Raw genomic sequence first — 15,602 nt, 5'->3', positions numbered from 1 at the left:
TTGTATTATGGTAAAAATGAATTAAATAATTGTAGTTATTATTTAATTAAAATGTATTATTATCTAGCTCAGATAATTCAACACTGACCATTCTGCCCACCCACAAATTACAATATCAACTGTTAACACGTCTTGTAAGTTGCGGTACATAGAAGTGTTCCATGTCCCAACTAAACTGCTGGAGAAGAATGCTATCTGTAATGCCTTACTACAGAAGTCAGTACAATTTAGGACTTCTCTGTATTTTCAGTGCAGGTTAAAAATTTTGTCACTGAAATGATGTAAAAGAAATCCTCAGCTAATAAACAGGAATTTCTCAATAACACATAGAAATGTCAGGACACTGGTAAGTGTGATTGGAAAAAAAAAAACAAACACCTTTGTTTCTGGCGATTCCAGCTTCCAGCACTGACAACTGATATGTTAGTCCATTTAACTTCTCTATATTTTAGCAGAGCTATTTTTAGCCATTGCAAAACTAATGGAAGAGCTGAGAGCCTACATTCCACTCTAATTGAGCCATCATGTTTAGCGGCCAAGTATTTTGTACATTATAAATGCAGCAATACATATCAGAGATAATACTAACATCTGTTTTAGGAGGCAACAAGCCAGGTGGCTATATAGAAGATTCTAGTGAAGGGACCAGATTTTTTTGCTTTCTAGGATGCTTAGCAGTGCTTTCACCGCAACTTGTGGGTTCCTCAGCTTGGTAGCTGAATCTTTTTTCTGATTTTGAAACAGGAATGGCACGTATACTTTGATTTGTACCAAGAAACCACGCTGTAGGAAACTCAGTCACAGCAGTTTTAGCTATTATCTCTGAAGTAAGTTAAGAGAAAGCTCACAACCTCCACTCCAACCAGCTGAAAGAGCTACTGCTGTTAATCTCCAGCACTAAAAGAAAGATGGAAAAGCCTCCTTTAATCCTTTCCTCATCTTTTCAGGTGGTCAGTGGGAAAACAAACAAACAAAACCCCCAAAACAAACCAAAACCCCTCACGTTTCAGGATCAGGATTAAGTATTGTTGCCACACCCAAAATTCCATTTGCAGAGATGCAGGCATCTCATTCCATGCCTTTCCAGTAAGTTTATGGATGAGCCGTGAGTTATTTATAGAAGCATTACTTCACATCCCCATTTGTCTGAGACTTCTACAAAGCATCACTGATGTATGCTGTGATACATTTGAATAGTGTTTTTGCAATCTTCTTTCTCTGACCTTTGAAACATGGTATGATATTTCTCACTAGCTCCTAATATCCAGTTTGCATGTAAGAATTCCCTAGGTGTTACAGAAGTCAAGAAGAACCAGAAGCCTCTCATAACCTACAATAAAAGCAAGAAGAAAATTTTCTGACCACTGCTTCATATGCAAAAGCTGTGAGAGGCAGGTGATTTCACTTACCGATTATGTGGACTACACAAAGTCTTAATACATTTACATTTCAAAAACAAATCTGCTTATGGGTTTTGTTTTTAAAGCTTTCTACATTTTCTGTAGTTTTTTAGGAGCCCTGATCCCCTACTGACCTACAGCACAGTAATCCAAATCGTCTCTCAAACAATCTGTTCTTCACTTTGCATATACACTTGTGTACGGCTCTTCCATCAACTCATTACCAAGTCCCAGTATCAGCTAAAATGAAAACGGGAAGTAGCAGTTTCCAAATAACCAATGCACCAAGGAGACCTCTAACATAACAGTTATAAAACAGCATAAAACAACATGTATATGCATGCCCTTAAAAGTGAATCTTCCTGGGTATGCTATAAAACTGAGTTAAAGTAACGATGCCCCCCCCCCCCAAAAAAAAATAATCACCTTACAACTACATTAAGCTTGAGAAATTATATATTGTCTTTACACCATCTAGTATTCAGAAAGCCCACAATGAGGTATACTTGCTAGTGACTTCAATGCACTTCATTTTTCAGACTGGACGCTAACATGCATACATTTTTGTGTGCTTTCCAGCATCAATCATGTTCAAGAATCCATTCATATGATATTTAACTTCTTTTCACCCTAAATTCACCTCTTTTTAAATATTAAAGACTCATCCTATTTTACAGGGCATATATACACAGTAGTTTTCACACTTCTTTTTTTGTTTTAATGTTCTAGGCATATTTCTTGCCAATATTCCGGTCTAACAAATTTTGACATGCTCATAACTTTTTAAGAATTTCCACATCATTCCAGTTCAGAAGCATTTTAGTTATCATCCCAAGAAAACCTTCAGTTAAAAATCCAAACTGTAGTATGTAAATTTTGTTGAACAGTAGGGGAATATTATGCTTATTAACAACCAGGAGCTATGAAGACTAGATTTGACATTCAGCAAAACCTTCAAGAAGTCCTTCAAGCTAAAGGAAGAAATCTATTTATGGTTGAAGTTTAACCTGCTGCATTCCCCCGAGTCTGTATTTCCCTATAACGAGCTATCTAATTTGAAGCATGCCTTCGTTAGCAGACAGAAATATACAAACTAACTTATGACTGAAACACCATCAGGAAGATGACTTCTACTCCATCAGAGCAGCATATTCTGACTCAACACATGGTTTCAGGAGGCTGCATCTCTCAGCTGTATTTGAAAAAAGGGGGAGCACGGGCATGCACCGAGGCTCTCTCAAGGATTCTCATAAAGATGTCAAGACGTTAAGACGTGAGAAAAATAAAGATTAGTCCCAATAGTAATAAAGAAAAAGATAGAAATAAACATTGGTCTCAATCTGTCTATACCATCATCTGAAATAACATATGCTATTTAGCTCATGCTGTCACCCTCTCAACCGTACATTTTTCTGACCTCTCTGAACACTACTGGTTTCTTTTTCACACCCTTCCCACTGCTTTACCTAGACAGGATGCAATAAACAGATGTTAAATAAATATTCTGGGGTACAGCCAGTGCTTTAGTGCACAGGTTCTCCCCATTTCCTTAATGTGCCAGAACCACACCAGCCCACTCTTTCTTCTGCCAGCCATAAAGGGAGGAAGGGCAACTGTCCCCAGTGTATCAGTACATGCCACTGATAGGCTTCTTGCTGCTCTACTTCAGCTTTGTAGGAACCTCCAGTACACATACTTGACTATGTACTAAGCTTCAAGTATATTCATTGCAATAAAGAAACACTTAAATACTTTGGGACAGTAGACAGCTTAATTTATAACAATGGAAAAACTCATAAAAGTAATTAGAACATCTGATGTTTTCAACATATATGGTTAGCAAAGCGCAAGACAGAAATTAGAGACTGAAATCTGCATATAATACTATGTGCTAGATGCCAGTAGTTCAGTTTAAAAAGTGTGCTTATTTGAACAACTGCACAAACTTTAAACTGACAGTAAATTAATTCAAGTAAATTCAACAGACAGGAAGGCAGAAATGAAAAGGCTGAAGAATTGAAAAATCTTACTTTCAAGTCCATAGGCAGTATTATCTACTATAGAAAGGAAAGAGTTGCAAAAATGGGAGGCCACTTATAGCACTTGCATCCCCCTTGTCTTTCTTTCATACCCAAGGTCATCTGGTTCAAGACTCAAATTGGAGTTAAAGAAACCAATTCCCATGCGTGTAGCAGCTGCTGCCCTGCCTGTGTCACTGAGTTACTCCCATCAAGAAGAAACACTTCAGAAAGAACACTTTAATATTAGTGCTGGCTGCTAGCCTGCAAAACAGAAGATGGTACTGAATGCTACTTTACAGCAGACCCACATTCTTTTTCCTTCTGCACTTTAACAAATGTTGTTTAAAAATCCTTAGAAGTTTAAGTAGTTTAATCAAAGTTTGAGAATACATTCCCTCTTTTGTACAGGATTCCAGTATAGGTGAACATCAGTTTTGAAGGAATCTAGGTTAACTATCAAATTTGTTGTAACATACGGTAAAATGCAGGAACAAAGACAGAGTTCAGGAAAGGAGTTTGCCCCCCAAAACAAAAATAAGCTTTCGTTGAATGGCACACACTTTCTCACAGATGCTCATTTTATATGAAACCTACACATACAATTTGAAAAGGAAAAAATTCAGATTTAGATATTAGTTTGTGAAATAGCTTATGTATTGTGGGGTCATATTTGAACTTGATAAAGACAAAGAGTTAAAACTGATGATATTTTTCTCCCAACTCATAAATACATAGTTTAACTCTGGCTAACTGGTATAAGTTAGGAAGTAGAGAACAAAAATAAAGAAAAACAACAACTATACTAACATTGCATTATTTTGAAAATTAAAATGGTCCTTTAACAAAGTTTCATGTTTCCATCTCTTCAAGAGAAGAGAGACTTAAGACACAAATGATAGCAACTTAAAGAAAATCATTAAATAATGGGTTAAGTTTCAAGAACAAAATTTAAATCATCTTCCTGAGGTTCTCTAATTATACAGATATTTGAATTTGCAAATGATAACTTTCAACATCTAGTCATTCTCAGCCTAAAACACCAGCTTCATATGAGCTTATTTATAAGCAATAAACAAAGTCAAATATTGAAGAAAACATGCTTCCATTAAAGGAGATTGCCGAGTCCTAAATGGGCAGCAGTTCAAGAATGCTACACTAGTAGTCAGGCATGTACGATTTACAGTACTTTTACTTTTCTACTGCTGTCACTAAGTTTAGAACATGCCCTACAAAAAGGCCTTCCTGATCTTAAAGTGCTCTCCAGATCTGTAGTACACTTATTTTTGGTATTTTCAATACAGGCCTTTGAGACCTTGCCTTCAGCCTGACCGTCTTCCATAACCTTTTGCTAGGAGCTAGTGTACCGTGTTCTCCCCCCACGCCATCACGCCCAGGCAGTTACTCATGCACTCCGAGCTGTCAGTAGGATACCTCATCACTAATGCAGAGAGCAATGATGTACTTTTGTCTTTTGTGTTTAAAAAAAGCTGACAGTTCTTTGTCATCATTTCTCTTGTAAGTGTAGCCCACGAAATTGAAGAATTAGGGAAGAAATAATCCTGTCATGTCACATGCAGGCTTATCTATGCAGGGAACATTATCCTACAATGCATTCTACTTCATTGTTTTGCAAAGTTCTACCACAAAAATAAACATATAAAGTTGAAAAGCAATGGATGGCTTTACACACAGTGCTTGTTAAGAAAAAGCCAGGCCACAAAGTCATCCTGCATGTCTTTTAAGTTCTCAAGACAAATTTGAGAGGCTTCTGGATTTGTGTTACTTAAGAATCCAAGTGATAATATGCAGCACAATGATGAAAGAGCAATTTCAATCACACATCTAATAATCTGATGCGAACATGTTGAGTCATAAATCTACCATAACAGGGGCTATGTTTTTCTTACAGGGAAAGAGAAATAAGAAAAGTGGGCAGGAGAACAGAACTAAGCAAGTTTTCTTCTGTTTTATTTTTGGACTGGCAGAAAGTTTCTTGCCCATGTTACACAAATAAGCCAGTTGCTAGCAGAGCACTCCAGAAGATTTTGAAAAACCAAAATCTTTCCTTGTTTATTCCGAAGATAGTGCTCACCCCAACAGCACAACTCACAAAAATCATGTCCTAAATTCTAATGGCACTTCTGAGTTATGACAAAAAAAAAAAAAAAAAAAGCAAACTGTTTGCCAATGTGTACAAGGAAGAGGAGAAAACTGATAATTTTACAAATGAATTTGACACTGTAAGAACTTGGAAAACATTTATTTTGCTACCTCAAATTTGTTATTTCTGTACCATATATTCAGGCCTTCCCCCTTCCCAAATTTGGCTACACCTCTCATGCACAGCATTGATCTTATAACACAGGATTTCAAAGTCCTCTAAGTGCTGCTTTAATTGATGCTCATATGACCATTCAGAGGTATTGTTATTGCAATCTTTTTTTTTTTCTTACTAAATATTCAAATCCCTCACAGCTATTGAGCTATTTAACAACAAATGTATCCATACCTAACTGTAACACATGCTTCACTTTTTTTTACGGATAAGTAATGTTATTTATTTGCACAGTAACTTTTCTTCACTCCAAAATTTGATCCCAACTGTTTTAATTGTATACCTGCTTTTTGTTTCACTTAGTTACAGAAATAACAAAAAGACTGATGATTTTTCAAAACTACTCTTTGCCCCAGGCACATAAAAGGTTTAACATGAACTACTGAAGGCCAATAAATAAAGTCATGGTAATATCCTCACATGCACCTAGCGTACTGCTACAAAACCTTAACACTGTTCTCAACCTTTGACATCAAGCTAGATGAAACTACATCTTCCATCCACGCATGATGCACAAATCAATGCTATTTTCAAGGCTCTCTCAGACAAAGAAGTTCTTACACTCCCATGCAGCATACCATGAGACCTTCTGCCTGAAGAATGCGAAGCTAGAAAAGAATTGCCACTGACAGGGCACGGATGTTCATTATCTGCCTATCCATCTCCAGCAGAATTGGACTGTCTTCATAGTGCCTAGCAAAAGCCACATAAACAGAGTAAATCTGTCTGCATCAAGCCTGTAACCTGATAAACATTTTACTGCATAAACCAGCATTGCTGGGAAAAAAACAGAAAAAAAGAAAAACACACCAAAAAAACACACAACAGAAACCCAACCCTGAAGAACCAGCAGTCCTAACCTTTCCTAGAGGCTTGTCCCTACCCCAGACTACTCCGTGACGCACGCCAGTGCAAACCTTTATAGGGCCACATCGTGAACTGGACTGTGAAACTTATCTAGCTGAAAACTCATTTAGGAAAAACAAAACCAAACCACCAAGTGAACATCAAATCAAAACTAGCAACAAAATCTGTTCGCTCTATAGCTGTTTGTGCAAATGCAAAGCAACACAGCATGGCACAGAACCGCTTTTAGCAGCAGCACCAGCTGACAAAGTCTGACACGTTCTCTGAACAGTCTCAAGTCTGCCTGGGCAAAACTTCCAGTTATAGCAGACAGTGAGGACAATGAACCAACTAGAACTTTTCCATCCTAAATTTATCACAGATTTGCCTTGTGTCTTAGCAATCTACAACAATAAAACAAACTGAATCAACCTTTTTATAGTTTTCAAATATACATATCTTTGAGTTCCTAAGTTCAAAAGCAAACTACAGTGCCAGTGACACGTTAAACCATATCATTAATATTATTTCTTGCTTAATAAAGTTGTTTGTGCTTAGAACCTCAAAACAGAAACAAACACATAACCTTTTTTCTGCTTCCCTCAGCCATCAACTCCCAGTTTCTCCTCAAATTACGAGAAGTTCATATTTTAAAAAAATGTACATACATAAGTATATTGTACACTATGGGGATCTTTACATGCTCTGAGTATTAATTTTTAAAATACATCAATAAAACTCTTACATTCTGAGACCTGAACAACATTTTCCACGTTTAACACCCAGCACTAATTCAGAAAACTATTCCTGCTGTCTAGTGGACTTATAATCCACATAAGAAGTTCTCCTTTCTGACCTGATCTGCTTTTAAGTACTCCTGTCACGTTAACAGCCTCACATCATCCTTGAGATTTATCCTGGAACTCAGTGGAAAGCTGTTCCCTGGTTCCTCTCAACATAAATAAAAAAACAGCCGTTGGTTCTGTTAATTTCATTATCGGGTTCTTCTGTTCAACACAGTTTAAATATCTATGATTCCTTGTACCATGTTGTAGGACTGCAGCCATTTGAAAATCCTCAGCAGAAACACCAGTACTCTGCATACATGAAACAGATAGGCCTTCTATTCAAGCTCTCTGATCTGTATTTATGTAGAGAATGAATGAGGAATTCTCCGTCATTTATAAACTAACACGTCTCCAATGGTGTAGGAAGGCTTACAGAAACCCACAAGAATTGGAGGCAGAAAAAGCTAGCTAATTTACCCATGGTTGCATTTCTTTTCTTTTAAAGAAGAAAAACAACACAGCCCAGTTTTCTGGATTTACTTAACAGGCCAGAGCACACACTCCCTGGGTCCTGCCACATATTGGCTTTTCTTTATAGCAAAACCCAAACAAACAACTCCCCCTCCACAAAAATAACAAAAACACCCTGAACAGGAAAAGATTGGCATGTATTAATCTTCCATTGCCCAGCCCTTCCCCCAGTCAATTCTTATTTGGTACCTTCGGGTTATTTCTCCTTCTGATCAGGCTGCACTACCATTCTCTATCACCCACAACACACACCCCTCAGTCCTTGGAAGAGCTTTCCAGTCCAATGCCTATGAAGCCACTTCCCTCCAACACTCCTTCAAGCAATCCCTTGCTACAACACATCCCCAAACAAACAGCTGAGACGCTGATGCTCATGCACTACCACCTATATCAGTGCTTTCTCTTCCTCCCTGAATTTACATCACCCATTTTTTGCACGTTTGCTTGTGTAAGCTCTTTGAGGACAGACTCTTACTGGCTGTGTGTTAAGTAAAGCCTAGATCTTGACCCAGAACGAGCTCCCAGACACCACAGTAACACAAACAACCATCTATAATGGTGTAACAAAGGCCTTTAGTATAGACACAGTCGTCCTAGCAGAACTACGCTTATGGTAATCTTCCTGTTTTCTCCCTGGTTGCCCAGCGGAAGTAAAAAGTACACTGACAAGAAGAGCACAGTTTGCCATCACGGTGCACCCACGTCAGAAGCACTCTGTGCACCACTGCAGCAGCGCTCAGGAACAATGACCGAGGCAGCCATGACTTTCACACCCAGCACAGGAACCCGCATCTGTAGCTAGCATCAACAAAAATAGAAGTTGTGGCCACATGCTTAAATGCAATCAAACTACCACTACTTCAGGGTCCAACAAGTGAGCCACAGCAAGTGATCACCCTCCCCCTCTGTGAAGGTAAGTGCCTATCTGGAGCAGCTCGCTTACTGCCTCTTCTGTTACCAACAGCACCGCTCCCAGTGGAGCTGATCCACGTAGGGGAACCAAACTCTGCAGCTGCATGCTGTCCTCTTCAGATTAGTGTCTGCTCACCACAGAGCTCAGCCATATCCCCCATGCCAGCTGCCAGAAGTTGGGCTGGCAAAGTCAAGGGATGCCACAAAACTGCATTGGTCTGACACAGTCACGGGATTCCTGAAGGTTCTGGAAAGCATCCCAAAAAGCACCACGAGAAAACCCACAGAGCAGAACGTCGTTTCATAGGATGCATGCCGAGACTGCCATGCAAATAATTCAAATCACTGGTGAGCTGTCAAACATAGCAAGCAACAAGGAACTGCAAAATGGCAGTAACAAAAAATGGCAGTCTTCTGTCAGTGTGACATAATTATATTGCTGTGCTCCAAATAAACAAACTAATCAGATATAGCATTACTTTAAGGGCATGCCCAATGCATTTTGGCTAACGGTGCTATTAGTTCCTGTTTTCATGTAGTACTTCTGAATTGTATCTCAAGGCAGCAGAAGTTTTGGACCTTACAACATAAATCTCATTTCTGTTGTGGGGGGAAAGGTAACAAAAAAACCCCATACCACTAGCAAAAAAGTTATTTTCCTTATGGTAGGAACTGCAGACTCAGTTTTCAAAAAACAAAACAGCAACAACAACAAAAAACAGAATACAAAAATACAAACCAACACACCAATAATTAAAGCTTGCTTCAAAATGCCATATAAATGCCTTGCCTGTGCTACACAGAAACTATTTCATGAGAGAAAAGAAACTTCAGCTCAGTCTGTTCCTGAACTCATTTGCTTACTAGATCCACGAAGGGAAAATATTATACATACATTTTAAAACCAAAAAACCTACCACCAATTTGTAACAGTTGTACAAGTGATCCTGGAAAAAGCAAAAAATCAAAAGCAGGCAGAGCCCCTTGTGCTGCATACAAACCACCATAAGGCTTTACTCCTCCAAATCTAAGCAGAGGCCATGTAATGTCTGAGCCTCTAATTCAGCAAAGCACTGAGACACTGAAGGAAGAGATTCCTAATCCCATTATTAAGCCCTTAAACCACCATTCCCCAATGTAAAGGACATGTTTATCTAGTTATTCTGCTACAGATTTTAGGTTATGTTATAATGAATGACCATTCAGCGTGTAAAACTTTTCCAGCAGAGCTATTAAGCATACTGTAACTAAATCTACTTTTCTACTACCCGTCACTAATGATTTATTTTCAGTTAAAATAACAGATCAGGGTCCTAGAAAGACATCTGCTCTGACAAAGAAAATTAAGTCAAACGTATACAAGTCCACATCATACATAAACCTGTAACATTAACAGGCAGACCGACAGGATTCAGATGTGGAAGGATAAAAAAAGACAACACAAAACAAAAACCAAACCAAAAGCCCTACCCATGCACCTACCTAAAGGTATTTTAAGGACTGTTTATGTTCCATTGAGGACAGGATGTATATTTTACTAATACAGATTTTGAATACAGTACTGTTTAAAGAGTAATATATATCCACAAATGGAAAAAAACTGAAGTGCTTCCCTAAATCCACTAGTTCTGGAAGCATTTGTAGGGAGCTGAGAAGTTCAAGCAGCTGTACACACATTTTCATGTCTAAACTGCAATAGAACGGTTTAGGATATTTTCACCTGAATGTGACATTTTCTTGTTCTGAAGAAACAAGATAATTCAAAATTACCTGAGGCTAATCTGTCCTAGCTGAACAGTATTTGAAGGTAGTCTTACTGCTGAATATCCATCCTAATTATAATGTCTGTTCAAAACAAATTAATTAGGTTACTTGTACCTTTTTAAAATGTCCTTAGGCACTTGACCACAGCTAATAATAAATACCCAGTACATTTTTATCTCTAAAAAAGCAAGCATCATTATCTCTATTCCAAAGATGGGGAAATTGAGACATGAGCAGGCAAAGTCATCTGCCTAATGTCACCTAGCAGAGACTAGAGCAGCCAGGAAGGAAATGCAGGTCTTCAGAGTTACAACTCGTAGTTTAGTCCTATGCGGCGAGGTACAAGTCCCTCATTTTGTGCACATTTATATGTAAAACATGGCTGTGTACTCTGAAGCTCAACTGTCCAATGTATTTCAAATAGGCTAACAAAATATCAAGTATTTTTCAAACATGTTCATTTTATGGATATTCTTGTAACGGATATGAAATGGAAAAATAAAAGCAAACAGTCAAAACTATACAGAAGGTGCCATCCAAGTAAGCGTAAACTTCACTTTACCTTTGTTTCAGTCATGGTATTGTTCATCACTCCTTTAGACACAAAATAAGTTAGCAATGGCCTTTGAACACGACTGTTGTGACATAGTTCAAAGAGCTCTGGCTACGGCATCATCATGGATTAGATGAGTAGGGCTTCCATTAAAACAAAATATCAGCGAGGAAAAAATAAAATCCCTTTATTCTGACCAGTCCAGAAATAAAGACATTTTTGCAAACATATTGTATCTTTAGATATACCTATTTTTGACTGAGTTTTAAACACTCTTTCAAATTTTACACTTCAATTGGAAGCAAGTGAGGCTGTTACATTCATATTTGCTATATGGTATAGCCCAAGTTCTCTATTTAATCAAGTATTTCATTTTAGTTACAAAATCACATACTTAAAAAAAAAAAAAAAGATACAGGAATTGTTTTGGAAACGTAATTTTGAATTAATGAAAAAAATTCTTATATCCTGTAACATCAACAATAAAAGTCTGAAAATGAAAACCTTTACATTTCTGTCCTGAAAAGTAGCATTAGAGAACACCTAGAAGCACAGTCACAAACAATAGATGCATTTGAATAGCTTAGTAACTTCTGTTACCCAGGCCATATCAACCTGACAGCTGACAGCTATCACCACTTAAGAAAAAGCACGTATCTTTGGAAATGGAAAACTGATTTTGAAAAAAAATGAAGGCATTTTTCATTTAAAACTGTAAAAATTTTATGTCATATCTGCCTTAAGGACCTACGGCATTGTTAGTTGAAATTGTATTTTATGAGGAAACAGAGTTACCACTTCGGCTAGAAAGCAAAGAGTTAAAGGCTACGTAATTAACCTGCAAGCAAGCATTTGAGAGGCCAGTTTACCTGCTGGACAAAGTTCTAAAAGGATGCAAGCTCAGAGAAGGACAGCAGAGTTTTGGAAGAGAAGACAACATCATCAATACAGGTTCTTACCCAAGCTCCTTCCCCCTCCTACAAAAGAACCTGTACTGGAGATAAAAAGGAAGTAAAAAGGTAAGGTGCCTTTATGTAAGCTCTCAGTCTTTGGTAATCAGGTAATTTTGCTGATGAAGCTACTAAACAAAACCATCTAAAAGGGTGTTTGTTTACTGCCAAGTTTATTTTGCACTACGTGTTTGGTAATTACTGAAGAAAAAGTGTTACATTTTGTGCCTTGAACAAACTTATGTCAAAACTTGCTTAGAAACAGGAGATAGTTCCTACTGTCTGTGAAATGTTTAAGTGAGATATAGAAGAATGGAAAAAATGCCTTGCAGAAATAGCAGGACAGAAATGCTTTGTGGACATTTGCCAGCAGAGGTTTTTAAGAAACTGTTCCATCAGATATGGAGTATTTATATACATTTATATATATAAACCTGTCATTGTGAGGAGAAGTGCAATCTATCTATTTAAGGCCCATTTAATTAAATGGAGTTTGCATTGAAACAAGTGCATATACCACATTTTTTCTTCTCAGTGGGTAGCTATTTTGCCCTTCTGTTTTCTGTATTTCCCCCAAACCCACTTCTCATCCTGTCAGTAGTTGTTGTGGAAGTTTACCAATCTTCATACCAGGGAGTCCAGCTGATTCACAAGAACCAAAACACGTCTATTAACTTCATCTCACAGAAACTACTTGCATCACACTGGAGCTTTCAGGGCTATCATAACCAAATACATATGAAATACACGGTGTCAATAAGCAACATGCCACGTTTATCACTGACTGATACTCACTTTTGATTCAAAGTTGGGATCAAGCCCGGGATTAACACTGTTTTTAGCTTGTTCTCAGTAGGTCTTCAGAGTATTATCGAAACATCTAAACCACACATGGTTCATGATCTAGATCAACCCACTTACATGAGGCTTTCAACTTGTACTGTAGCTATGCATTTTATAACTTCCTCCCCTTTCCACATAAGATTGCGGTCGATGTGCAAGTAAAAGCCTATTTTAAATAAGAACACTATTTAAGTTAGCATCCTTTAGTTTGAGGAAGTTTTTTCCTGAAAAAAAAAAACTTTAGTAAAATGGCATATTTCATGCTGCACTATGGTTCTCCTTACTTTGGTAACATGCCACTGAAGCAACTTTTATACATAGGTATATGAAGAGTAATATGTTTTGAAAAATTAAAAAGGAAAATGATATCACAATTTTTGCTAGTATATGCCACTGAAATCAAAACAATACCTTTAAAACATTTCATCCTGATATGGAACTTCCTCTAAAAAAAATACCGGAACATAACAGTTTACAAACTTAAGGCCCACTGGTGTTTCCATGTTAATTTCATGACCTTTCTGTTTTGCTCAAAGACTACAAGTACTGATACAAAAGTTGCACCTTATCTTGTGTTACACTTGGTAACCAAAGGATCTGATCTACTCTCTTTTATTTTTTAAATATGCATCATGAGTCAATCTTCAAAAAAAAAAAAAAGATAAAAAATTAACCTCCAAACCCCCTAAACAAAAAACCACAGCTAATTTCTGTTTAGATAACCCTACTCCTCTTCAGTGCTACTTACAGAACTTCTGCTTCCACTTAGCTCACCTGTAACACTACCATAGTTACTTATTCACGCAGCTTACCACTTCAAACAGGTTTACCAGCTTATATATCATCGTATCAAGTTTGTATTAACATACTGATTCTTCCTAGACACTTACAAGCCACTGATTAAAGTTTAGCGTTTTAGATGGATTCTTAGCCTTCAGCCATCTCATGTGCTCCAATCTGAAGAAGTGCTACACCTCTATTGTGCCTTCTCTTCCTTTGTTACTTGAGCACTGACATTTAAAACTACAGGAAAATTTGACGGTGTTTATGAAATAAATTCCTCCTTTTTTAAGCACGCTGTTCTAATTTCGATTTGAATGCTAAATTCAATGCTTTCCATTTATGGACTTGTTAGTTTGGCTAATTGTCCAAGGAATAAATTCAGAAAGGCATTCTTTGCCCGATTAACCATAAACTCGCACAGATTAAAAAAAAAAAAAAAAAAAAAAAGAACAAAACAAAACAAAAAAACAAACGGAAAAGGAGCTTTCTTTCAGACGAGGAAGCGGAAGAGCTGGCAGGTTGAGCTGACATTTACAGATAAGGGCACAGCAGCGGAGCTCCCGGGTGGTATCCGAGCCCGCAGCTGACAGGCAGGGCAGCGCGACCACGCAGCCCCCGGGTCCCCTGGCCTTCATTTATACACCCCCCCAGCAGCGACAAACCCCTCGCCTTGTGCCGGACGCCGCCGGCGGGCCCGTTTTCTCCTGCTGCCGAGCGCTGAGCTCGAGGCCTGCACAGCGGCGGCGGGGCCGCGGGCTCGGAGCTGCCCGGCGGGAGGCGGCCCCCTGCGGCCGGGGGGCGCTGCGGGCCGGGCCGTGCCGAGCCGTGCCGGAGGGCCGGAGCAGCGGCAGGCAGACAAAAGCGGGTCGCGGCCGGCAGCGGGGTGGGGCCGTGACCGGGCGGCGGCGCCTCCGCTCCCAGGGGAGAGCGGCGGGAAGAGGCCCGGGGTGGGCGCGGGCTGCCCCCGCCTCCTTCCCTTCCCCTCGGCCGGCTCTGCCTCCCCCCTGCCCCCCCAACCCCGGCGGCTTTACCTGGAGCTCGGTGAAGAGGATCTCCCTCTCGGCCGCGTTGGACGCCATCGCGCTGGGGTTTGAAGTCCGCACCTGGCCGCTGCCGCTGCCGGCGGGGAGGGGAGCGAGGGAGGCGGGCCCGGGGCCGGCGCTACGGGCGCATCGGGGGCGGGGGGAGCGCCCCGCGCTCAGGCAGCCAGACGGGGGGGCGCGGGAGGGGCCGCTGCCGCCCCCTCAGCGCTCATGGGGGGCGCGCCGAGGCGCTGCGCTGCCCGCCGGGCCGCCCTGCGCTCCCCCGCCCTGCCGCGGCGCTCGGCCCTGGCGGCGCTCGGCCGCGGCTGCTGCTGGCGCTGGGGCTGCTGCCGGGACCGCTGCGGCTGCTGCTGCTGCTCCTGCGGCCGCCGCCGATGTCGCACCATTTGGCTGTCACCCTGTCGCAAAAGCGCCGCTGCTTTGCGGCTCCCGGAGCACGTGATGGCGGGGAGGGCAGGGCAGGGCAGGGGGGCGGAAAGGGCTCTCTGCGGGGAGCTGGAGGCGCGCGCAGCCCCCCCCCCGCGGGATGAGTGGCGCGAGCGGGCGGCGGCCGTCGAGGGGGGCGCGTCTCAGCCCCCTGCCCTCGGTCCCTTCAGCGCTCTCGGCGCCGGAAGCCCCCTGTCCCCCTCAGTGCTCTGAGCCCCCTCGGCTCCTCAGCTCCCCCCGGCGCTCTCAGCGCCCCCAGCCCCCTCAGTGTTCTGAGCCCTCTCGGCTCCTGAGCGGGCTCGCGCCCTCGGCCGCCTCACCGCTTCGGCCCCCTCAGCCCCCTCGCCACCTCAGTGCGCTCAGATCCCCTCGGCCCCTGAACCACCTCGGCGCTCTCAGCGCCCCCA

At 40.9% G+C, this 15,602-nt stretch overlaps 1 protein-coding gene across 1 annotated transcript in view; it reads right to left on the bottom strand.

The window, feature by feature from the left end:
- PKN2 (protein kinase N2) overlaps positions 1 to 15,172 on the bottom strand; it is a 53,999-nt gene extending 38,827 nt beyond the window's left edge. The window contains exon 1 of the mRNA XM_068690450.1: positions 14,758 to 15,172. Within this exon, the coding sequence (XP_068546551.1) occupies positions 14,758 to 14,805 (48 nt within the window). The 5' untranslated portion in view covers positions 14,806 to 15,172. The remainder of the gene's footprint in view (positions 1 to 14,757) is intronic.
- Positions 15,173 to 15,602: the final 430 nt, after the last annotated feature.

The sequence above is a fragment of the Anas acuta genome, chromosome 8, assembly GCF_963932015.1.
Source record: "Anas acuta chromosome 8, bAnaAcu1.1, whole genome shotgun sequence".
In the NCBI taxonomy this organism is placed as follows: domain Eukaryota; kingdom Metazoa; phylum Chordata; class Aves; order Anseriformes; family Anatidae; genus Anas; species Anas acuta.
Note: the sequence above shows the minus strand (reverse complement) of the source record. Positions and strands in the feature narration are given on the sequence as shown.